This window comes from Mustela lutreola, chromosome 5 (genome assembly GCF_030435805.1).
Source record: "Mustela lutreola isolate mMusLut2 chromosome 5, mMusLut2.pri, whole genome shotgun sequence".
In the NCBI taxonomy this organism is placed as follows: Eukaryota; Metazoa; Chordata; class Mammalia; order Carnivora; family Mustelidae; genus Mustela; species Mustela lutreola.
This window is the reverse complement of record NC_081294.1, coordinates 119,167,441-119,194,605: the sequence shown is the minus strand read 5'-3', so window position 1 is coordinate 119,194,605 and position 27,165 is coordinate 119,167,441. Positions and strand designations below refer to the sequence as shown.

Sequence of the window (27,165 nt, the reverse complement as noted above, 5' to 3'; positions counted from 1 at the left end):
TCCTTTGGCTGAAAAGAGGACTTTTTTTTTTTTTTTAAGATTTTATTTATTTATTTGACAGACAGAGATCACAAGTAGGCAGAGAGGCAGGCAGAGAGAGAAGGAAGTAGGCTCCCCGCTGAGTAGAGAGCTGATTTGGGGCTTGATCCCAGGACCCTGGGATCATGACCTGAGCCGAAGGCAGAGGTTTTAACCCACTGAGCCACCCAGGCGCCCCAAGAGAACGTTTTAAAATATTTTCAGAGCAAGAATAGGGTTGTTTGACACAGGTTAAGTACCTTTTAACATAATAGTTTTATAAATGGAATAGACACTACATGTCTAGAGAACAATCTGAATATTTTCAGATGTATCAAATTTAACTTAAAAAAACTTTTTTTTTCTTTTGATTCATTAAATTATACATTACTCTAATAAAAATCAGCATTGTGCTCTGGCAATATATAGTATTCCTGACACTTCTCTTAGCAGAGGGCATTTCTTTTACATCAGCACTAAATGCTGGGCAAATAGTGTGACCTTGGCCTTTAATCTAAACTCTTATAATTAAAAAAAATCCACTAGTGGAAATGAAGTCTCTAAGAAGATATGGATGATTTACTGATTACAGAAAAGTTCAGCTTCCATAACTACTGATGGCTATGCTTCCATTTATGTTTTCCGTAAGCCATAACTATTTAAAATGTTACTGTTAGCATTCTTAGTTGTCCCATTTGTTGGTATATAACTCTCCTGCTTAAATATATAGAACAAATCACATTAATTAAAATAAATTGCTTGGACAGTTAAGTTGTGTTGCAGATTGTCTCTGAAGGCTATAAATTCAAATTAAGGGTTTTGCTGCTTGTTCCTGAGCTTGGAAAGATTCCTTTTACTGCATTAGTAGCAGTAAAAGAAATCAACTACCTTACAAAAAGAACATTCATTTGAATTCTTGGAGAAATAGCTACATAAACTGGACCTATAGCTAGTTATCTTCATCATATAACAAATTCTTGGCTGAAGCAAGTAACCAAACTTTTTTTTTAAGATTCTATTTATTTATTTGACAGAGAGAGATCACAAGTAGGCAGAGAGGCAGGCAGAGAGAGAGGAGGAAGCAGGCTCCATGCTGAGCAGAGAGCCCAATGCTGGGCTTGATCCCAGGACCCTGGGATCATGACCTGAGCTGAAGGCAGAGGCTTGAACCCACTGAGCCACCCAGGTTCCCCAGTAACCAAACTTCTAATTCATGATGGCAAGCATTGATATTTAACAGTATTGAGTATGGATTTTCATAGGTATAACTACTTTACATATTTAAAATACATTTTTTTAAAAGATTTTATTTATTTTTTTGAGAGAGAGCAAAAGTGAGAGATCTCACTGAGGGAGAGGGAGAAGCAGACTCCCACTGAGCAGAGAGCCCAATTCAGGGCTCAATCCCAGGACGCTGGGATCATGACCGGAGCCAAAGGCAGATGCTTAACCAGCTGAGGCACGGAGGCACCCCTAAAATACATTATTTCTAACAGATATTTTTATTGTATGTCTATATAGTATATATTATGTATGTAACATTGGACTTCAGGAGTTCTAAGTAGTATACTGTATTAACAAACTAATGTAATTTTGGTAAAGATAAACATTTTCTGGAGATTAAAGTATTAAGTCAGAATAATTTGTGGAGAGTTGAAATAATTCCATTTGCTTATTCTAAGCCTACGTTACATAATTTCCAAATGCAAAGATGTAACTGCCACTTATAGTATTCTATAAAAACTAAATATCCTTTACAGTTCATGGAAAACTATAATATTAAAAATAAAATCTGGGGCACCTGGGTGGCTCAGTGGGTTAAGCCTCTGCCTTCGGCTCGGGTCATGATCTCAGGATCCTGGGATCAAGCCCCATGTCGGGCTCTCTGCTTGGCGAGGAGCCTGCTTCACCCTCTCTGTCTGCCTGTCTCTCTGCCTGCTTGTGATCTCTCTCTTTGTTAAATAAACACAAAATCTTTAAAAATAAATAAATAAATAAATAAAATCTCAGGGCACCTGGGTAGCTCAGTGGGTTAAAGCCTCTGCCTTCAGCTCAGGTCATGATCTCAGGGTCCTGGGATCAAGCCTCCCATTGGGCTCTCTGCTCAGCAGGGAGCCTCTTCCTCCTCTCTCTCTGCCTGCCTCTCTGCCTACTTGTGATCTCTGTCTGTCAAATAAATAAAATATAAATAAAATCTTTTTAAAAATTTGTCTTTAAATATGAATTTATTAAACAGTACAAATAATGGTATTCTTAGCTGTTTTTTACCTTCTTTTGTGGATGAGTTTCCTTAATGCTTTTCCTTTTCCTAATGAATTCTCCCCGAACTAGCAAACCTTGATTAGCTTCAGCGAATGACTAAATTTAGAAATAAGTTTTTTTTTTTTAATTTTTTTATTATTTTTTTTGAACTTTTTTTTTTTTTTAATAAACATATATTTTTATCCCCAGGGGTACAGGTCTGTGAATCACCAGGTTTACACACTTCACAGCACTCACCAAAGCACATCCCCTCCCCAATGTCCATAATCCCACCCCCTTCTCCCTAACGCCCTCCCCCCAGCAACCCTCAGTTTGTTTTGTGAGATTAAGAGTCACTTATGGTTTGTCTCCCTCCCTATCCCATCTTGTTTCATTTATTCTTCTCCTACCCACTTAAGCCCCCATGTTGCATCACCACTTCCTCATATCAGGGAGATCATATGATAGTTGTCTTTCTCTGCTTGACTTATTTCGCTAAGCATGATACGCTCTAGTTCCATCCATGTTGTTGCAAATGGCAAGATTTCATTTCTTTTGATGGCTGCATAGTATTCCATTGTGTATATATACCACATCTTCTTGATCCATTCATCTGTTGATGGACATCTAGGTTCTTTCCATAGTTTGGCTATTGTGGACATTGCTGCTATAAACATTCGGGTGCACGTGCCCCTTTGGATCACTACATTTGTATCTTTAGGGTAAATACCCAATAGTGCAATTGCTGGGTCATAGGGCAGTTCTATTTTCAACATTTTGAGGAACCTCCATGCTGTTTTCCAGAGAGGTTGCACCAGCTTGCATTCCCACCATCAGTGTAGGAGGGTTCCCCTTTCTCCGCATCCTCGCCAGCATCTGTCATTTCCTGACTTGTTGATTTTAGCCATTCTGACTGGTGTGAGGTGATATCTCATTGTGGTTTTGATTTGTATTTCCCTGATGCCGAGTGATATGGAGCACTTTTTCATGTGTCTGTTCGCCATCTGGATGTCTTCTTTGCAGAAATGTCTGTTCATGTCCTCTGCCCATTTCTTGATTGGATTATTTATTCTTTGGGTGTTGAGTTTGCTAAGTTCTTTATAGATTCTGGACACTAGTCCTTTATCTGATATGTCGTTTGCAAATATCTTCTCCCATTCTGTCAGTTGTCTTTTGATTTTGTTAACTGTTTCCTTTGCTGTGCAAAAGCTTTTGATCTTGATGAAATCCCAATAGTTCATTTTTTCCTTTGCTTCCCTTGCCTTTTGCGTTGTTCCTAGGAAGATGTTGCTGCGGCAGAGGTCGAAGAGGTTGCTGCCCGTGTTCTCCTCAAGGATTTTGATGGATTCCTTTCGCACATTGAGGTCCTTCATCCATTTTGAGTCTATTTTTGTGTGTGGTGTAAGGAAATGGTCCAATTTCATTTTTCTGCATGTGGCTGTCCAATTTTCCCAGCACCATTTATTGAAGAGGCTGTCTTATTTCCATTGGACATTCTTTCCTGCTTTGTCGAAGATTAGTTGACCATAGATTTGAGGGTCTATTTCTGGGCTCTCTATTCTGTTCCATTGATCTATGTGTCTGTTCTTGTGCCAGTACCATGCTGTCTTGATGATGACAGCTTTGTAATAGAGCTTGAAGTCCGGAATTGTGATGCCACCAACGTTGGCTTTCTTTTTCAATATCCCTTTGGCTATTCGAGGTCTTTTCTGGTTCCATATAAATTTTAGCATTATTTGTTCCATTTCTTTGAAAAAGATGGATGGTACTTTGATAGGAATTGCATTAAATGTGTAGATTGCTTTAGGTAGCATAGACATTTTCACAATATTTATTCTTCCAATCCAGGAGCATGGAATATTTTTCCATTTCTTTGTGTCTTCCTCAATTTCTTTCATGAGTACTTTATAGTTTTCTGAGTATAGATTCTGTGTCTCTTTGGTTAGGTTTATTCCTAGGTATCTTATGGTTTTGGATGCAATTGTAAATGGGATTGACTCCTTAATTTGTCTTTCTTCTGTCTTGCTGTTGGTGTAGAGAAATGCAACTGATTTTTGTGCATTGATTTTATATCCTGACACTTTACTGAATTCCTGTATAAGTTCTAGCAGTTTTGGAGTGGAGTCTTTTGGGTTTTCCACATATAGTATCATATCATCTGCGAAGAGTGATAGTTTGACTTCTTCCTTGCCGATTTGGATGCCTTTAATTTCCTTTTGTTGTCTGATTGCTGAGGCTAGGACCTCTAGTACAATGTTGAATAGCAGTGGTGATAATGGACATCCCTGCCGTGTTCCTGACCTTAGCGGAAAAGCTTTCAGTTTTTCTCCATTGAGAATGATATTTGCGGTGGGTTTTTCATAGATGGCTTTGATGATATTGAGGTATGTGCCCTCTATCCCTACACTTTGAAGAGTTTTGATCAGGAAGGGATGCTGTACTTTGTCAAATGCTTTTTCAGCATCTATTGAGAGTATCATATGGTTCTTGTTCTTTCTTTTATTGATGTGTTGTATCACATTGACTGATTTGCGGATGTTGAACCAACCTTGCAGCCCTGGAATAAATCCCACTTGGTCGTGGTGAATGATCTTTTTAATGTACTGTTGAATCCTATTGGCTAGTATTTTGTTGAGTATTTTCGCATCTGTGTTCATCAAGGATATCGGTCTATAGCTCTCTTTTTTGGTGGGATCCTTGTCTGGTTTTGGGATCAAGGTGATGCTGGCCTCATAAAATGAGTTTGGAAGTTTTCCTTCCATTTCTATTTTTTGGAACAGTTTCAGGAGAATAGGAATTAGTTCTTCTTTAAATGTTTGGTAGAATTCCCCCGGGAAGCTGTCTGGCCCTGGGCTTTTGTTTGTTTGGAGATTTTTAATGACTGTTTCAATCTCCTTACTGGTTATGGGTCTGTTCAGGCTTTCTATTTCTTCCTGGTTCAGTTGTGGTAGTTTATTTGTTTCTAGGAATGCATCCATTTCTTCCAGATTGTCAAATTTATTGCCGTAGAGTTGCTCATAGTATGTTCTTATAATAGTTTGTATTTCTTTGGTGTTAGTTGTGATCTCTCCTCTTTCATTCATGATTTTATTTATTTGGGTCCTTTCTCTTTTCTTTTTGATAAGTCGGGCCAGGGGTTTATCAATTTTATTAATTCTTTCAAAGAACCAGCTCCTAGTTTCGTTGATTTGTTCTATTGTTTTTTTGGTTTCTATTTCATTGATTTCTGCTCTGATCTTTATGATTTCTCTTCTCCTGCTGGGCTTAGGGTTTCTTTCTTGTTCTTTCTCCAGCTCCTTTAGGTGTAAGGTTAGGTTGTGTACCTGAGACCTTTCTTGTTTCTTGAGAAAGGCTTGTACCGCTATATATTTTCCTCTCAGGACTGCCTTTGTTGTGTCACACAGATTTTGAACCGTTGTATTTTCATTATCATTTGTTTCCATGATTTTTTTCAATTCTTCTTTAATTTCCCGGTTGACCCATTCATTCTTTAGAAGGATACTATTTAGTCTCCATGTATTTGGGTTCTTTCCAAACTTCCTTTTGTGGTTGAGTTCTAGCTTTAGAGCATTGTGGTCTGAAAATATGCAGGGAATGATCCCAATCTTTTGATACCGGTTGAGTCCTGATTTAGGACCGAGGATGTGATCTATTCTGGAGAATGTTCCATGTGCACTAGAGAAGAATGTGTATTCTGTTGCTTTGGGATGAAATATTCTGAATATATCCGTGATGTCCATCTGGTCCAGTGTGTCGTTTAAGGCCTTTATTTCCTTGCTGATCTTTTGCTTGGATGACCTGTCCATTTCAGTGAGGGGAGTGTTAAAGTCACCTACTATTATTGTATTATTGTTGATGTGTTTCTTTGATTTTGTTATTAATTGGTTTATATAGTTGGCTGCTCCCACGTTGGGGGCATAGATATTTAAAATTGTTAAATCTTCTTGTTGAACAGACCCTTTGAGTATGATATAGTGTCCTTCCTCATCTCTTATTATAGTCTTTGGCTTAAAATCCAATTGATCTGATATAAGGATTGCCACTCCTGCTTTCTTCTGATGTCCATTAGCATGGTAAATTCTTTTCCACCCCCTCACTTTAAATCTGGAGGTGTCTTCGGGCTTAAAATGAGTTTCTTGGAGGCAACATATAGATGGGTTTTGTTTTTTTATCCATTCTGATACCCTGCGTCTTTTGACAGGGGCATTTAGCCCATTCACATTCAGGGTAACTATTGAGAGATATGAATTTAGTGCCATTGTATTGCCTGTAAGGTGACTGTTACTGTATATGGTCTCTGTTCCTTTCTGATCTACCACTTGTAGGCTCTCTCTTTGCTTAGAGGACCCCTTTCAATATTTCCTGTAGAGCTGGTTTGGTATTTGCAAATTCTTTCAGTTGTTGTTTGTCCTGGAAGCTTTTAATCTCTCCTTCTATTTTCAATGATATAGTTTTTAAAGCTCTCTCTGCTCCCTTACCAAAGATGTTTGCCATCCAGTTGTTCCCTAATCCCCCCACTGAAAATGGTATAAGGTCTTGTAAGTCTAATATAGGACCACTATAATTTAACTATTTAGAAATGCAATATAAAGTTGAGAATAAAACAAAACTTTTAAAGCATTAAAAAATTACAACCTACAAGGAAGTTTTAAACTATTCTATTTCAGAGAAAATAATCTTGGCAATAAGTCAATTTTCTTTGTTTACATGAAAAGAATAATTTTGATTTCTCTGTCTTCACTAAATGTATGCTAAAAGAGATGGATTAAAACTTACACATTTCTTAAAAGTTAGGTTGTAAAATATTAGACCAAAGTAGCTGGAGATTTGCATCAACTGGAAAGCATATCATAAACAGTGTAGATATCATCTATTAAGTACAGTACTGTAAGGACCTGTTTCCAAAGGAAAGTCAACTCTCCAATCTTGTGGTGTGTATAGATAAAAAGAGCTACTAAAACAAAACAAAGCAAGTACCATTTATATTCAAGGTGATTACATTCAAAGCTAATTTTCTGGTTTATAATAGATTTCCCATAATTATTCATGAATGACAGTACCCATGAAGTTATTCTCAAATATATGATAGGCTTGTATCTGTTTCCCTCCCTAAAATTTGTCCTTTGGGAATAAGTGCTATTCAGAATCACCGTCCTACAGAAATATCTTTAAAGAAGGACATCAAATTATATAGTCTCCAACTTTACTGTAGAATTTGATAATGACTTTATGCAAAAAAAAAATCAGGACACTTTCTGTTATTAATGTTGCTATCATTCCAGTAAGTAAGAAAGGACATGAATTATTTCTTAAGGCTACCTCAGAATGCTCCATAAGTCAAAGAAGAAATTCTTGAATTATGCCTTTCCCATAAACAATTGCTAAAATAAAGCCTAAGGAATTGGTCCCAGTGCCTTATATTACCACTAACATTTCATACCTAAAGTGAAATATTCTATAAAACCTTAATGGGATTTTGAATATGGATTTAGCCCATATGATGAACTCTTGGTCTGAATAAGCTTCTTGAGGACAAAACCATATATAGTTCCTCTCACTTCTACATTACATAGCATGGTGATCTGAAGTTAGCAGACTATCAATAAATGTTTGCTGGATGAATGGCAAATTAATTATATATAGTAAAGCATTTCTACAATGTGGCTCATTGTGACATATCAAATAAACAACAAACCAAGGCAGATCTCTTAAAACAAGCTACATATAATAAAGGCCCATGAGGTAACTTTAATTTCAGTCTTACAACAGTCTTATGTAGGGGTCCCATTATAATTAGTTTCCTACCACTACCCTTCAATTAAGACAGAGTTTCCCAGAGATTTTGCTAATTTGGACCATCTTCTATTTCTTCTCTATCTGTAGCACCATATCCTAAGAAATGGGATAGCCTTAGATATAATAAATAAGACTGTATAGTCTTAAAAGGTTCCTGGGTCACAAAACAGAGATTTAAGCTTGCTTAGTGACTGTTACATATTCTCATCCTTTAAGAATTAAGAATGGTTATTCTTAATTATGTTAAGCAGAATGAAAAAGTGATTTTTACTGCTGACTAAAAGAACTCTATTGGCCTGTATAATTTCTAAGAATTAACTGTGAAAAGTTCATAAGAACTAAAATGACAGAACCCTTTTAGTACAATTCTCTGATATGCTTTTGAGGAGCTTCTAAACTAATGAGAAAGTCAAGACAACTATAGACACAAATGAGACCAAGCGAATGTTATACTTCATTATATAGAAAATCAAAATAAAGGAAAGATTATTGGAATCATTCATGATGTCTCATCACCAGAAATTAAATGTTTAGATAGCTGATGGCTATATCAACTGTGGCCATCAATTAAACACATCAATTAAAATATGATAAATAAATTACTTTGTTAACCAAAGCTTGTTTTAAAACTTTTTACGTTAGTCAAAAACACTAGACAGTTACCAAATGTCTTGTTTTCCTCATTCTACCATCTCATTCTTAGAAAAGGATTTGGAAAGGTTGGTAAATGAATGTACTTAAAGGAAGTTGTCATCTTTTGACATGATCACTTGAATTTAAGACCTCAAGACTCAACTAGTGACGTAGGAACCAAGATGAGGAGACTAATTTTCAGGCTAAAGAGCCCTTTTTAGAAATCATTCATACAAATAACAATTTAACAACGTTATTTGAAATACCAACTACTATTCATTGTGATACTGGTGGTTAAAGGTAATTTTTTATTCAGTCCACCTAAGAGTAACAGAATACCTAAGCTTCTAATACATATTAATTAACATATTTTGAGAGTGTTTAAAGTATACAAAGTGTAAAGAGCACTGTTATTTGTTATTTGAAATAATACCTTCGAAATAAAATACTTGGAATTAAAAGCTACAGATAATTAAAAGTCTTTCTCAAAGAAAAGCAAGTATAGATAAAAAGATATATGTGGGACAAAAGCCACACAATATAATAAAATAACAGTTCAAAATAGTAACAGAAGAGATTAAGAAGTTAATCTTAACATAAACCACTGTTAAGTGACCAAAACAGTGCTCACACTACAGGACTCAAAAGAGAACAATCACACCAGGGTTGGGTAGTGGGGAAGGATTAATGAAAAAGGTAGGGTTTGGATTGTAGGTCTGAAGAATGAGCAGTTTGGGGGTATATGGAAAGGCATTTTAGGTGAATGGAATAGCAGACATAGACACACACCCATGGGAAAACACAAGGCAGAGGCAATAAAAAATATCATTTTCTCTCCGAGGAGAGAGAATGATAGCCAAACAGTACAACAGCAAACTACAATAGTAAGACTTTGAACTCTCTTGGCAGGGCAGTCATTGCAGGTTTGGTGTAGCATTGGTGTGAGGCTGAAGCTCTAAATATGTGGAGAATGTTGTACGTTTGGGCAATAAAATCATAAGTACCTGTGATTCTGCATGCAATTCCAATGTGTGAGGGCACTTATCTCATATCACCAAGCAATACTGAGACCAGGTAGGCATCCTCTAATTAATCTTACTTCTGAGACTACTTACCTGGAGATGGCAAGACACCTTACAGGTTAAGGACTCATTCCTTAAGACTTAAGACTGCCTTCTCCTACATTACAGATGTCAATCACTAGGGCAGGTTGTCACTCGTACTTTTTATTTTTTTAAGATTTTTATTTGAGAAAAAGGCAGGGGTAGGGGTATGGAGGAGCAGAGGGAGAGTGACAAGCACACTCTGCACTTAGCACAAAGCCCAATGCAGAGCCCCATCTCACAACCCTGAGATCATGACCTGAGCCAAAACGACGAGTTGGATACTTTACCAACTGAGCCATCCAGGCGCCCCATTCCCTATACTTCTGACTGATAGTGCTACAGAACAGAGGTTCTATTGAACCCCTCTCTGCATTTCAGTAATTTTCTAGAGCAGCTCACAGAACTCAGAGAAATACTTTACTTACTAGAGTTCCATTTTATTATAAAAGGATATATCCAGAACAGCCAAATGGAAGAGATGCACAGGGCAAGGCATGAGGAAGGGCAAAGAGCTGCCGGGCTTTCTCCCAGCATCAATTTCCATGTGTTCACCATTCCAGAAATTCTCTGAACCCTGTCTTTTTGGATTTTATGGAGGTTTCATTTACATAGGCATGACTGACTAAATCACTAGCCATTGGATCTAGCCCCTCTCCCCTCTTAGGGGGTTGAGAGTGGTAATGCATATTCCAACTGTCTAATCACATGATTGGCTCCACTGGTAACCATTTCCCAAACAAGTGTTGTCCAAAAGTCACCACCTTAACATAACAAAAGATACCTTCATAGTTCTCATCACAGGAAATTCCAAAGGTTTTAAGAGCTCTATAGGAAAAACTGGGATGGAAACCAAATATCTATTTATTATAAATCACATTATCACAGTACCTGAACTGTGGACTAACAGCAGAGAGATAAATATGAAAGTGATTGCAGAATAAATTATCCTTTAATGATAACTGTGTGAACAAGATGGGAGTGCACAGTACTTTCTGAAGTCCAATCCTGCTTTAGAGTATGATGGTAATGGTCAGTTGGAATAATTTCTTAAAATATGTTAAAAAAATAAATCTGAGGGGTGCCTGGGTGGCTCAGTTGGTTAGGCAGATGCCTTCAGCTGGGGTCATGATCCTGGGGTCCTGGGCCCGCATTGGGCCCCTTGCTCAGTGGGGAGCCTGCTTCTCCCTCTTCCTCTGTCTGCTGCTCCCCTTGCTTGTGCTCTCTCTCAAATAAAATCTTTTTAAAAAATAAATAAATAAATCTGAATTATGAGTATAATTGGAGTGGGAGTGAAAATGACCATCAAGAAGTTGAATTTAGAGAGCTTAACAAAAAATGAAGTTTACACTGGGTATGGTGCATAAACAGTGAATTCTGTTACGCTGAAAAGAAATAAATTTTAAAAATGAAGTTTAAAGGTACTGAATTACAGATGTGGAGACAACAGCTGAATATGTGGAAGTAGATGTGGTGCCTTCCATGTGAGAGAAAACTTGTCTTCACTGCAGCAGGTCTAGCATGAATTTGGAGGAAAGCCCACATTTATAGGACAATTGGAAGAAGAGAAAAGAGACATCCTTTTCCCTCTGATTTTAACCTCCCTGTGAAGCCAGTCTGTACTATGTTGTACAGAAAAGGATGAAACAGTCTGTTCAATGAGAATAAAATCCAATATGACTTCATTTTTCACTCCTGAGCTACCAACTGGTAGGACAATTTGAAATCATTAATTTGGCCAGATGGTTAATGTTGTTTAACAGTACAATTAACTAATAAATAATTATAAAGCACTTTGTAAATATATAGTACTACATAAATGTTTAATAGTAACATTAAATCAGGAGGCTTATTTCAAATTTCATTTTTTTTTAATATTTTATTTATTTATTTGACAGAGAGAGATCACAAGCAGATGGAGAGGCAGGCAGAGAGGGAGATAGAGGGAAGTAGGCTCCCTGCTGAGCAGAGAGCCCGATGCGGGACTTGATCCCAGGATCCTGAGATCATGACCTGAGCCTAAGGCAGTGGCTTAATCCACTGAGCCACCCAGGCGCCCTCAAATTTCATTTTTATTTCCAAGTACTTTGTTAGTGTTTCAGGAGAAATGCCAATAATATGATCAAATGTCATCATTATAGACTGTATTTGAAAAATACAGCAAAGGGTTTATAGGAAAACAAAAGCATCTATGGTCATGCTAGGCTGAACAGAATGAACTAGCATGAAACATCTCCTTCACGAAAGAAAGGAACAACATGATCACAGAAATGTGTAACTGAACACTGAGTAAAACCATTATAATATTTACCAAATTCATTAAATAAAAAAAAAGATTAAAAAAAAGAGATAATCTTTATACTTATCTGATAAGTATAGGCACAGGGTAGAAGAAGAATGTGAAAGGCACAGGGTAGAAGAGGAATGTGAAAGGCACAGGGTAGAAGAGGAATGTGAAAGCAAGAGCTCTGGGGTAGCCACCTGATAGAAGTAGGTTCATAAAATAAAACCAGCATTTTATGAATTCATAGTTCACCCATTCTTTATATAATGCACTAAAATATAAACCATTAGCATCTTTTTTTTTTTTTTAAACATATGAGAAAACTGAGGCATGGAGAGATTCAGAAATTTGCCCACTATCACACAGTTAGGAAAGGGCAGTCAGGATTCAAGCCTACACAATATGCCTTCTAGTGTCCACTGAGAGGAATCTAGGAAAGGTTTTAGTTCCCTGCTAAAATGGGACAAGAAAAGCTGGCGTGTCCCTTCCTCCTTTTTCCTGACTCAAAACCAGGACATGAGGCCGAAGCTGCAACAATTTTGGAACCGTGAGGTAAAGGACAAGAGAACCAACAGACATGAGTCCTAATATTGTCAAGCTAATTTAACTCATAAGGGTAGTCACCTACGTGTGGATTTCTTGTAATGTGAGAAAAATTTGTTTATTTGTTTAAGACACCATTTATTTAAGGCAGCATAATTAGGATTTCAGCTATTTGCAACTTTAATCCCATACACCAAAATAATAACAGTTAATCTCATTGAGTGTCTACTATGAAGCATATACCATTTTACTATTTAGTCCTATCATCCTGACTCCAACCCTATGAAGCAGGCACTGTTATCCTCATTTTATTAATAAGGAAACTGAGGCACAGTTTATCTGGCTGGCCTGAGGCCGCACAGCTTGTAAAGGATTCAAATCCAGCACCTGGCTTCTAAACCTCCACTCCTTAGCAAACAATATTCTAAACTGTGAAACATTAAAACCATTTCAGCTAAAATCACAAATTATATAGGGATATTCCACAGTTATTTTGGAGATTCTAGAGACATGCTTTTCATTAAAGATGATATTGACATTTTGGGAAGACAAACTCTTTACTGTTCAGGATTGCTATGTATTAAGTATGTTTACTATCTCTGTTCCTTGGATCCTGGAAACATTCTAGACAGTGTCAACTGAAAATTCTCTCCACATTTTTCCCCATAGGGAGGCAGTGCCACCCCAGCTAGAATCACTGTTCTAGAACAATGTTTTACAAACATTCACTGTATAAGTCCAAATAGTAAGTATTTTAGGCTTTCATAGGACTTGTAATCCCAGTTAGACTGTCACAACTACTAAATTCTGACATAGACTGAAATCAGTCATAGGCAGTATTTAAACCAATGGGCATGGCTGTACTCCTAACAAACTATTCTGACCCCATTTTACAGATGAGAACCCTGAGGCATAGAGAGGCTAAGAAACTTGCCTGACATATTTCAGTTAGTAAGTGGTGGAGTGGATTCATCCAAAGGCAGAGTGATTCTAGAGCCTATGTGCAGGATACTATTGAGTTCACAGATTTTAGATGTTTTTTGTTTTAGTTTTTTTTCCTAGTAGAAACCACAGTAAATACCTGAGAGAACTTGTCACACTCTAGATTCTTGCCTTCCTCCTCAGTCCAGTGTTGGATCTTCTTTGCTGTAGTTAAGGGTGCCCTAGGAATTGCTTCCATGAAAGTCTAGAACTGCCCTACCAAGGATATACTTTATGCTTAACTATAGCCCTACCGAGACTCTCCTAGTTGGCTCCAACACACAGCTATTCACAAAGTCCTCCAATATAAAATATTCTACTAAAATGATGATTGAGAAGTTACTCAATATTATGACTTTATTTTTTACTCCTCAAGGTCTTATTTAAACCAACACTGCTCACTGAGGCAAGTGGAAACAGAAAGCTCTTAGTCCATGGCATGATACATGAACAAGCCCTATAATATTAGCCAATAATCACATAACATACAGAGAAGTAGGTGAATACCTCTGTTTCAGGTCTGAATATGTGTGCGTAAATCCAGGGAGACCCCCCAAGGCTGATAATTCTCAGATCAATCCAAGTAGAGCAGGAGGTTGCCAACAGTGGTTCTATTAGAGTACCTCAGCCCAGGTGTGAGGGTCCCTGTTGTGACTGGATCGGAAAAAGGAGCCCTAGTCAAGGATAGGCCAACATCCCACATCTACACAGCCAGGAGCCATACGGATGGAGCACATTCCAGAAGACAGTTAAGATTATGGTAGAGATCAGTGAGGTCTCATAGAGTTTTGTCACTTATTAGTGACTAAAATACAACAATTCACTCCCAACAGCTGGAGTGTGGCTCAGGTTGCAGTGTGTTTTCTATAGTAGGCAGGTGGAGAATTAAGCAACAGTGAAAGAGAGCAGGCTACCACAATCAGGAAAAAAACAAACAACAACAACAACAACAAAAAACAGAAGAAACACTATCCTCACTCTATAATGCTTTTAAAGGAGAACTAGAATACACTGATTTCAACGTTTATTGGGTTCTGAAGGGACATGCTTCCACTACAGATTTTAAACAAAATAAACTAGGGATAAAAATTTTTAAACAAGTTTCCCAGTCAGTTGTGTTTAACAAATTGATAGATTATTTTCTTTTCCAATAGTTATTTGATAGAAGTGACTTGTTTTTACACTGTGTTAAAAAAAAAAAGACTAAAATTATGATGGAATTAAAAATAAACTCTTAAGAACTTATGGATAAGAGAAGATTCAAGATGGCTTCCTGGAAGAAACTTAGCTCACCTCCTCCCATATATAACAACAAATATGCAACTACATATAAAATAATTTCCTCAGAAAAAGCCCTGAAAACTGGTAAACAGAGCCTCCAAAAATGAGGGACAGAAGGACAGCACTGACCTGGGTAGGAGTAACAGACACAAGTTCTCACCAAAATAAGAAAAACTCCAACCCAGGTACAGTGATCCATAACTGAGAGGGATCTCAAAAACACAGAACTTCCCCCTTAGGAGTGAAGGGATGGATTTCTCCATTAGGCATTCCAACCCTCTCCTTCACAGGAGAGACAAACCCCTAAAAAGCCAGGCTTTGAAAACTAACAGGGATAACAACCAGAAAAATCAGTTATAGGGTATGGAGAACCTACTCTTAAAGGGCTTGTGTATAGTCTGGCCCTGAGAACCAGTGATACACCACCAGTTAGAAAAACACCTGGAACACAGGTGAAGGAGAACCACTTCTTAGTCCTGAGACACCTGTCAGTCAGGTGGGAAACTTCTGAGAGACTCTCTGGGGATGGAAGCACTGTTAGGCAAACCACTTTTGCGATCAAATTCTATCTTGCTTGTGCCAAGACTGGTACTCACATTCCAACATGCTAACATTGGCAGGGATGTCTGCTGGACCCATAAGGGATTCCCACCCCCCATCACAGCACTAACCAGCTGTGGTGGCAGAGGATGAGGTGGGGGGGTGGTATGTAAGAGCCCTGCCCACTACTGCAGCCCAAGTCAGCCTGATTAGGGGAAGAGAGAGCCCCCACACACTGCTGCAACCCCAGCCAGCTGAGCCACAGAAAGAAACCTAACCAGCAGCTGTAGTGACCAAGCCAGCTGGGCCAAGGGAAGAGCCCTGATCACTGGACCTACAGCAGCAGCACCCTCTCAACAGCCTGGCATACAAAGGTCACACATGAAATGTTCCTAGAGCACCTGATTCTGGTGGCCAAGGGAGCACATACATTTGGCCCCAGAAGACATCTCCTACAAAAGGACACTCCTTCAAGACTAAGAGATTTAGCCAGTTTGCTGAATACATAGAAATATAGAGAGTCAAGCAAAATGAAGAGACAGAGGAATATATTCCCAACAACAACAAAAACCCTTAGAAAAAGATCTTAATGAAATGGAGATAAATGATATCTATCTGATAAAGAGTTAAAAGTAATAGCCATATAGATGCTCACAGAACTCAGGAGAAGAAATGGATAAACACAGTGAGAAATTCAACAGACAAAAAATATAAGAAAGTACCAATCAGAGTGGAAGAATACAATAGCTGAAATGAAAAATACACTACAGGGAATTAACAAATTAGATACAGAAAAAAATGGATCAGTGAGTTGACAACAAGGTAGTAGAAATCATCCAATCAAAACAGCAAAAAGAAAAAAGTATTTGTAAAAAACAAGTATAGTTTAAAGGATATCAGGAACAACATCAAACATACTAACATTCACATTACAGGGTCCCAGAACAACAAAAGAGAGAAAGGGACAAAAACCTTACTTGAAGAAATAATATCAGAAAATTTCTCTTAACTTATGGAAGAAAACAGACATCTAAATCCAGAAAACACAGATTTCCAAACAGGATTAACCCAAAGAGTAACTCCAAGGCATGTAATTATACTGTCAAAAAATAAGATAAAGATTCTTCAAAGCAATAAGAGAAAAACAACATGTTATATACAAGGGAACCCATATAAGTCTACCTGCTGATTTTTCAGCAAAAGCTCTACAGGCCAGAAGGGAGTGGCATGATGTCTTCAAAGTGCTGAAAGGAAAAAACTTACAACCAAGAGTATTATACCTGGTAAAGGTCAAAATTGAAGAAGAAAGAAAGAGTATTCCAGACAAGCAAAAGCTAAAGGATTTCATCACCACAGAAACAGTCTTATAAGAAATGCTAAAGAAACTTACTAAAGCAGAAAAGAAAAGATCATAACTAAAAATAAGATAATATATGAAAGAAAAAAATCTTTCTGGTAAAGATAATTGTGTAATAAATGTACTGAACCAATCACTTATTAGGCCGGTATGAAGTTTAAAAACAAAAGTACTAAAATCAACTCTAGCTACAATAATTAGATAAGGGATACACAAAATAAAAGGTATGAAATATGATGTCAAAAACATAAAAGTTGGGGGAGAGTAAAATGTGCTTTTACAATGTAAATGAACTGGAGTGACCATTAACTTAAACTGTGTGTGTGTGTGTGTGTGTGTGTGTGTGTGTGTGTGTGTGTGTTAGGGGGGGTGGTAACCACAAACCAGAAATCTGCCAAAGATGCATAAAAAATATATAGCAAAGGGAATCCAAATATTACACTAAAAAAGGCATCAGACAGCAAGAGAAGGAACAAAAAGACTCTATAGAAACAGCCAGAAAAAATTAACACGTTGAATAAATACAGACCTATCAACAATGACTCTAAATGTAAATGGACTAAATTCTCCAATCAGAAGTTAAAGATTGGCTGAAGGGATTAAAAAAAAAAAAAAGACCCATCTAAATGATGCCTACAAAAGGTTCACTTGGATCTAAAGATATAAACAGACTGAAAGTGAAGGGATGGAAAAAGATATTTCATGCAAATCCAAACAAAAAGAAAGGTGGGGTAGCAATACTTGTATCACAGAAAATAGAGTTTAAAACACTGTACAAAATAGAGAGAAGTACATTATATAATAATAAATGGATCAATCCAAGGAGATTTAACAATTATAAATATTTCTGTACCCATCATAGGAGCACCTAAATATATAAAGCAAATACAGACATAAAAGGATAAATTGATAGTAATACAACAGTAATGGGGTCTTTAATACTGCATTTACATCATTGGATAGATCATCCAGACAGAAAATCAACAAGGAAATATTGGCTTTAAATGGCACATTAGACCAGATGGAATATAACATTCTATCCAAAAACAACAGAATACACATTCTTTTCAAGTACACATGGAATATTCTCCAGAAAGGACCACATGTTAGGCCATAAAACAAGCCTCAATAAATGTAAGAAAGCTGAAACCATATCAAACTTCTTCTTAGACCACAATGGGATAAAGTTAGAAATCAATTACAAGAAGAAAACTAGGAAAAAACAAAAACATATAATGTCTAACAATATATTAAATAACCAGTGGGTTAATGAAGATACCAAAGAGGAAATTTAAAAATACCTTAAGACAAATGGAAACACACTGTTCTAAAACAGTGTGTTTCCATTTGTCTTAAGGGAGGAAGCAGAAGCAGTTCTGAGAGGGAAGTTCACAGAGAAGCTTATTTACCTCAAGAAACAAAAATCTCAAACAACCTAACATTATACATAAATAAGAGCAAACAGAGCCCAAAATTAGTAGAAGGAAGGAAATAATAAAGTTCAGAGAGGAAATAAACACAGGAAAAAAAATAGAAAAGATCAATGAAACTAAGAGCTGGTTCTTTGCAAAGATAAAACTGATAAACCTTTTGCCAGACTCATCAAGAAAAAAAGAGATCCCGGGCATCTGGGTGGCTCAGTCGGTTAAGCATCTGATTTAGGCTCAGGTCATGATATTGGGGTCCTGAAATTGAGCCTGACATCGGGCTCCCTGCTCAGTGGGGAGCCTGCTTCTCCCTTTCCTTCCTCCTCTCCCCTGCATGTGCTCTTTCTCTCTGTCAGATAAATAAAAATCTTTAAAAAATAAAGGTCCCAAATAAAATCAGAAATGAAAGAGAAATTACAATCTGTACCACAGAAATACAGATGATCTGAAGAAGCTACTATGAACAATGAATGTCAACTAATTGGACAACCTGGAAGAAATGGAAAAATTCCTAGGCATATATAGTCTTCCAAGACTGAATCATGAGAAATAGAAAACCTGAATAGACTAATTACTAGCAATAAAATTGAATCAGTATTCAGGGTGCCTGGGTGGCTCAGTCAGTTAAGCATCTGCCTTTGGCTCAGGTCATGATTCCAGGGCCCTGGGATCAGCCATGTTGGGCTCCCTGCTCCCAGCTCCCTTCTGCCCCTCTCACTGCTCATGTTCATGCTCTCTCTCTCTCTCTCTCTCTCTCTCTCTCTCTCACATGCTCTCTCTCTCAAATAAATGAATAAAATCTTCGGGAAAAAAAAATGGAATCGGTATTCCAAAAAAAAAAAAAAAAATCCCAACAAATACAAGTCTGGGACCACAGGGCTTCACTGGTGAATTCTACCAAACATGTATGTGTGTATGATAAAGATTTTATTTATTTAAGAGAGTGTGCACAGGCACACTCGAGAGAGCACCACCAGAGGAATGGGTTGAGGGAGAAGAAGAAGCAAACTTCTTGCTGAGCAGGGAGCCTGATGTGGGACTAGATCCCAGTACCCTGGGGTCATGACCTGAGCCGAAGGCAGACACTTAACCAAATGAACCACCCATGTGCCCCTCTACCATACATTTAAAGAAGAGATAACACCTTTCCTTTTTAAACTATTCCAAAAAATTGAAAAGAAAGGAATACTTCCAAACTAAATTTACAAAACCAAGAAAAATAAAGGCAATGTGCATAATAAATATAGATGAAAAATCCTCAAAAAATGTTACCAAATCAAATTCCGCAATACAGTAAAAGAATCATACACCATAATGCAATGAAACTTATTCCAGGGATACAGGGTAGTTTAGATTAACAAATAAATCAGTAGGATAAATCACATTAACAAAATGCAGGATAAAAATCATATGATCATTTCAATAGTTGCAGAAAAAGCATTTAACAAAAATTCAAGACCCATTTATAACAGAAACTTTTCAACAAAGTGGGTATGGAGTGAATGTACCTCAACATAATAAAGGCCCTATGTGATAAGCTCAAAGCTAATGTAATACTCTTCTATGGTAAAAAGTTGAAAGGTTTTCTTCTAAGTACAGGAAAAAGATAAGAGTACCAATTTAATTCAACGTAGTATTAGAAGTCCTAGCCATAGAATTTAGGGGGGAAAAAAAGGCATCAAAATTGGAAAGGAAGAAGCAAAATTGCCACTATTGGCAGATGATTTAACACTATAGATAAAAAAATGGAATGACTCCACTAAAAAAATACTATTATAAATAACAAGTGGAGTCAGTAAAGTTGCAGGACAAAAAATTAACTTACAGAAATCTGCTGTTTCTCTACACTAATGACTATTAGAAAAAGAGGAAATCAATCCAATTTACAACTGTATCAAAATGAGTAAAATGCCTAGGAATAAATTTAAACAAAGAGGTGAAAGAGTTATACTCTGAAAACTGTAAGACAGTGATGAGAGAAAGTAAAAAGGACATAAATAAATGAAAAGATACACCAAGCTCATGGTTTGGAAGGACTAATATTGTTAAAATGTCCATACTACCCAAAGCAACCTACAGATTCAGTGTAATCCCTATTAACACCCAAAGGCATTTTTCACATAACAAGAACAAATAATTCTAAAATTTGTATGTAAACACAAAAGACCCCAAGTAGCCAAAGCAATCTTGAGAAAGAAAAATAAATCTGGAGGTACCATGATACTTAATTCAAACTAGACCACAGAGCTTTAATAATCAGAACAGTATGGTACGGGCAAAATAAATAAATAAATAAAAGACACACACACACACACACACACACACACACACACACACACCAGTGGAAAATAACAGACATCCCAGAAATTAACCCATGCTTTATATGGGCAACTAATCTATGACAAAGGAGTCAATAAAACACTGTGGGGAAAAGAGGATCTCTTTAATAAATTGTTTTGGGAAAAAGGAATAGCTACATGCAAAACAATGAAATTGGACCACCAGATACAAAAATAAACACAAAATGGATAAAAGACTTAAATGTAAGACATAAAACCATAATAGTCCTAGAAGACATAGGCAGTAATGCTCTCTGACATCTGTCTTAGCAGTATTTTTTTTTTTTATCACTCTCTTCAGACAAGGACAGCAAAAGCAAAAATTTTAAAATGGAGCTACATGGGGCACCGAGCTGGCTCAGTTGGAAGAACATGCAACTCTTGATCTTGGGGTTGTGAACTGGGAGCCCATTTGGGGTATAGAAATTACCTTAAAAAAACTGTTAAAAAGTTTAAAAATAAAAATGGCATTACATCAAACTAAAACCAACAGACCAAGAAGGCAACCTACTAAATGGGATAAGATATTTGAAAATAATGTCTCCAATATATTAAAAAAAAAACAAAACCCCTCAAAACTCAGTATCTGAAAAGCAAACTCTGATTACAAAATGAGCAGAGAACCTGAATAGACATTTTTCCAAACATATACAGATGGCCAACAGGCACATGAAAATATACTCAACATTACTAATCATCAGGGAAATGCAAATCAAAACCACAGTGAGATGTTGCCTCGTACCTGTCAAAATGGCTACTATCAAAAAAACCAGAAATAACAAATGTTGACAAGAATGCTGAAAAACAAAGAGAGAGAGAATCCTCTTGCACATTGGTGGGAAAGTAAACTGGTGAAGTCACTATTAAGAGCAGTATGGAGGTTACTTAAACATTTTAAAATAGAACTTTATGATCCATCAATTCCACTTCTGGGTATTATTGGGAAAAAAACAAAAACACTAACACTAATTTGAAAGGATATGTGCACCCCTATGTTTAGTGCATAATTATTTATAATAGCCAAGATATGGAAGCAACCTAAGTGTCCAGAGACAGATCAAATGGATAAAGATGTGATATACACTGTATGTATACAATGGAATATTACTCAGCCATTAAAAAAGGAATTCTTGGGGCGCCTGGGTGGCTCAGTGGGTTAAGCCGCTGCCTTCGGCTCAGGTCGTGGTCTCGGGGTCCTGGGATCGAGTCCCGCATCGGGCTCTCTCTGGGAGCCTGCTTCCTCCTCTCTCTCTCTGCCCACTTGTGATTTCTCTCTGTCAAATAAATAAAATCTTTAAAAAAAAAAAAATAAAATAAAAATAAAAAAGGAATTCTTGGGGCACCTAGGTGGCTCAGTGGGTTAAAGCCTCTGCCTTCAGCTCAGGTCATGATCCCAGGGTCCTGGGATCAAGCCCTGCATTGGGCTCTCTGTTCCAAAGGGAGAGCTTGCTTCCTCCTCTCTCTCTGCCTGCCTCTCTGCCTGCTTGTGATCGCTGTCAAATAAATAAATAAAATCTTAAAAAAAAAAAAAAAAGGAATTCTTGCCACTTGTGACAACATGGACAGACCTAGAGGATGTTATGCTAAGTGAAATAAGTCAGAGAAAGACAAATATTATGTGGTTTCACTTACATGTGGAACAAGACAGAAACACTCATAGATTGCTGGGGGTGGAGGGCGAGGCAAGTGCAGGCATTGATGAAATAACTGAAACAGATTAAGATATGACCTTCCAGGGTGCCTGCGTGGCTCAGTGGGTTAGGCCGCTGCCTTCGGCTCAGGTCATGATCTCAGGGTCCTGGGATCGAGTCCCACATCGGGCTCTCTGCTCAGCGGGGAGCCTGCTTCCTCCTCTCTCTCTCTGCCTGCCTCTCTGCCTACTTGTGATCTCTCTCTGTCAAATAAATAAATAAAATCTTAAAAAAAAAAATAAGATATGACCTTCCAGTTACAGAAGAAGTCATGGGGATGTATTTTACAGCACAGGAAATATAGTCCACAATATTCTAGTAACAATCTTGTATGGTGATAGGTGGTAACTAGACTCATCCTTGTGATCATTTTGTAATGTATGTAAATATGAAACCAGTGTGTTGTACTCCTAAAACTAATATGATGTCAACTGTATGTACTTCAAAAAAATTATAGATCTGAAATAAAACAGGGCTTGAGGTAAATAAACATACATTTCACAACCCTAATGTTTTATTCAATAAAGTAAAATTATTAGAGAAAATGTAGTTGTAATATTATTTTTTCTCCTATCTTTGTCAGAATTTATTCTCATATGAAGTGATTTCTTCTTCTCATAGGAAATGATTTCTTCTTAATAAGCACAAAGCAAATGTAAGAAGGCTGTGGTAGATAGATTATGTTGCTTAATGTTATTAATTACTAACAGCTCAATTACACTGTGAGATGCCTACAATTCTCATGAAGCTTCAAAAATCCTTATCTTGGATTCTATTATGTATACAATACATTTAAATTACATTAATTATACAGATATTTAAATGAAGCAGAGATTGTGCTTTCAATTTTCACAAGGAGAGACAATGATCAAAATATTTATGTGCATATTACATATTTTGTTCTGTTGACATTCATAAAATAATTCATTTACTCAGTACAATATTAACACCTTTCCATGGAATAAAAAAAGTAAAGCTCATTTTTCATGTTTGGATGTCATATATTTGCATCAATTTTAGAGAATTCTTTTTTTTTTTAAATATACAGTCCAATTTTGGCAAAATTTTTCAGGAAATAAAGTACTCAAACTACTTTTAACATTAATTAATAATAAGTATAAATGGTTTTTAAAATATGGTGAGTGTTGCATTTCTAAGTAAAAAACTCTAGAATCTGGTCCCTGATTTCAATCCAAAGATACCTGGGCAAGTGACATTAACATTCTGTATCTCAGTTTACTCCTCTGTAGAATGGGAATAACAATATTTTCTAATATGGATTTAAAGAGTGATATGTCAAGTGTTTAAAACAATGCCGATAACATAGGGCTATATAAGTATTTCCTGTTATTGATATTTTCCTGCTTGGAAGAAATTCAATTTAACATGCAAATTAATGATGCCCAAGTTTATCTATATAAAATGGGCAGTGACAGTTTTTGATCTATAAAATTCCATGAAAGCAGTAGAAGGTAACTTTATGGGCTAAATTTTGAAATTTTAAAATTTAAATATATACTACATATATTTGAGTCCTAAATAACTGCTTGACTATAGTTTGGAAGTTCAAAAATACTAAGATATGATTTTTCTTATAGATGGGAAATGAGGAAGGATGAGAGACTGGAAGAGGAAGAAAAAGTGATGCTGGAACATTTAAAACAATTTTGCACCATCCAGGACTCTTCTGCCACAGATAACACAGAGGAACCATAATGTGCAGAAAACAGCAACAGCTTTATTTTAGGAAATAATCACATGTAATGGAGTAGGATTTTTACTACAGTCAAAATGAACCTCAGATGTGCTGTGAAGCATGAAACCAATAACTGAGTAATCTCTGAAATGAAAAGGAATACACCACATAACGAATAAAGTGCTACATGTTTTTTTACTTTAAAAATAATTTCAAATGTTTTTCTTTCCTTATTTGTTCTCTATATAGGATATAACTGCTGCCATCTCGTGTTCCCTTTGAATTATTTTTGTTTCTTCTTAGTCTTGAAGTATCTATGACAACAGACAAAATGTTTGAAAATCTTTTCCGTAAGGATTTTTAAATACAGCGTTTACATGTTAAGTTTGAATGGAGTAACATAGCCCCTTGAGGGTCATCTGAAACTTTCAATTTAATTTTATAGCTGTAGTCCAGGTTCAGGTCTTAGTCACTTTTTAAAACCCACCAGTGTACTAGCCTCCTTTTCCAAAGCCTCTTCCTCATGCAGTTTATCTGAATCATAAACACAAAAACATTCTCCTGAAGTATAACTTTAGTCCTATCTCTGCCTGTAGTGGTTTTTCAAACACCACATTCAAACTTTCAATCCTATGCTTTCAGATCCTATACCCATTGTCTCCATATTCGAGCAACTGCTTGTCATCCTCTTGATTCATGTGCTTACATTTTTCCCAACTGTAAAGTACCTTTCATCCAAAACTCATTCCAGCAATCCCATGGTTTCTGTTATTTCTTTTATTTCTGTTATATTCACACACACACAGAGGAAATGGAATGTGTTCTAGTGCTCTGTATATCAAATTATAATTACTATATTCTTCCTATTAGTACATGGTACTAGATTATGAAAACCTCAAATGGCTTGTAATATGAGCCATTTTTAAGGGATTTTTAAGCCATTTTTAAGGGATTTCATAGTCTCCCCAAATACCTGCCACAGAATTATTCATGTATTGGGCAATTAATAAACACAGTTGTTTGAATGACTGTCATTAAAAGAAGACCAAAAGGCAATTTGACTGTTGAGCAATCTACAGGATATCTGGGAGAAGCCTTACCTATTTTAGAAAATATGATATTGAACTTCATGATTCTGATATTCTCAGATATTCCCACATTCTGTGATTTTTATAAAATATGTGTAGGCTACACAATTTCCAAAGGAAAGTACTTATGCATTTTTCAAAAAGTGAAAGCTTAGAGTGCAGATGAGGCCACCTTAGAAAATCCCTTGCATTAATTCCTACATAAAAACATATAAATGGCCATGTAGCTAGCTGCCTACCAGTAACACATCTTATTTCTAAAAAATGTATTTTTGTTGATCAGTATAATCATGAGCCACGTGTTTTAAGACACAGTTGAAGTAATTTCTAGAAGTTCTATACAGACTGGGGCACCTGGGTGGCACAGTGGGTTAAAAAATCTGACACTTGTGATTTGGTGAGTGCTGTGAAGTGTGTAAACCTGGTGATTCACAGACCTGTACCCCTGGGGATAAAAATATATGTTTATAAAAAATAAAAAAATTAAAAAAAAAAAAAATCTGACACTTGGGTCTCAGCTTAGGTCCCAATCTTGGGATTGTGGGATCAAGGCCCACTTCAGGATCCACACTCAGTGCGGAGTCTGCTTGAGATTCTCTCCCTCTCCCTGCCCCTCTACCTCTCCCCCAACTCATGCTTTCTCCCTAAAATAAATAAATAAATAATTTGAAATGTCTATACAAACCATTTAAAAAATTGTAAGAAATTTTCATGAGAAGTGAACTTACCTATAAACAGTTACTATAATAATCAATTTAAGACAACAATTGAATTTTTTCAGCTTTGTGATGGTCTGTGTAAAATTGCATATTTTACTAGAAAGATACTAAAATCAAAAGTCAAAATAAAAATAAACTGAGCCAATAAACTAAATAATCTTACAGAGTAAAGGATTTCACTTGGGTTCTTGTCTTCTAATATATCTAAAGATCATCTTTTAGCACTATTTTTTTAAACTGAATCTGTACATTTCTATAGTAATCCTGAGAAGTGATTTATTTGCTCTAGAAAAAAATTTTCTCTATGGCTTCATTTGAAAGGAATTAAGAATAGTAAGGGAGAAGGAGATAACTGTAAGGAGAGAAAAGTGGAAAACAGAAGAGTTTGCAGATGAATTTTCTCCTTCTCCTTCTTCTCCTTCTTCCTTTGGGCAGAGAGAGAAACAGTGAGCGAGCAGTGGGGAGGAGCAGAGGAGAAAGACGCCAGCACATAGCTCCATGCCAAGCAGACAACCTGATGAAGAGCTTGATTTCAGAACCCTGAAATCATGACCTGAGCTAAAATCAAAAGTTGGTTGCTTAACCAACTGAGCCACCCAGGCTCCCCGAGATGAATTCTCTTCTATATTTACTTTGTGAAATTACTGCTGCTTTAAGTGGAATAAAATTTATAACAGGGTATGCTAAATGATAAAACATTGGTTTATCAGATGATTTTGACTTTATGCTTGACATGTTTCTTAAGTATAAGCATGGTATTTCAAAGTGGTTACTCTTTTCCATATTTATTTTACATTTGTGTAAGTTAACAACAGGAATGAAGCCTAATACTTTATAAATCCCAATATGCTTATTACAAAAATACTATCTTCCTTCTGTGTTCTGTTTAACTGTATTTTTATGTAATTACAAAGATGTATCTATTTTATTAATGATTTATCAGTTACTATGTGAAAGAGTATGAATTCTTAATAAAATATAGGTGATAATGTGAATTTCAGGTATTTTACATTTTTGTTGTCTCTACCAAACACTCTTTATAGAATTATCTAGCAAGAAATGTGAAAAATAAATCACCTTATTTTGTCTACCAATATGTACTTACTCAAAGTATTCTATTACTTCATTTCATATATGCCTAAGTCACAGAGAACTTCAGGTTGTTTGTAGTTAGAATTTTTATTAGAAAGAAGTTTTAAGGTTTTTAAATACTTTTCATGTTTCTTGAAATATTTCATAATTAAAAACAAAAAAAAAAAAACCTGTATTCAGACTTCAGCAGGAAAGAAATCTTATCACATGCTACAACATGGATGAACTTTGAGGACATTATACTAAATGAAAGAAGGCAGTCAGGGGATGCCTTGGTTAAGCAGCTGCCTTTGGCTCAGGTCATGATCCCAGGATCCTGGGATCAAGTCCCGCATC

The 27,165-nt window shown here is 36.4% G+C and overlaps 1 protein-coding gene and 1 long non-coding RNA gene across 4 annotated transcripts in view; one reads left to right on the top strand and one right to left on the bottom strand.

The window, feature by feature from the left end:
- KIAA0825 (KIAA0825 ortholog) overlaps positions 1-25,402 on the top strand; it is a 410,058-nt gene extending 384,656 nt beyond the window's left edge. For 2 of the 3 annotated variants that reach the window (XM_059175470.1, XM_059175467.1), the window contains one exon: positions 23,833-25,402. In XM_059175470.1, the coding sequence (XP_059031453.1) occupies positions 23,833-23,950 (118 nt within the window). In that variant the 3' untranslated portion in view covers positions 23,951-25,402. The remainder of the gene's footprint in view (positions 1-23,832) is intronic. The other variant, XM_059175469.1, reaches the window with a different exon arrangement.
- LOC131832466 (uncharacterized) overlaps positions 1-27,165 on the bottom strand; it is a 151,630-nt gene that overhangs the window by 96,319 nt on the left and 28,146 nt on the right. The window lies entirely within an intron of this gene.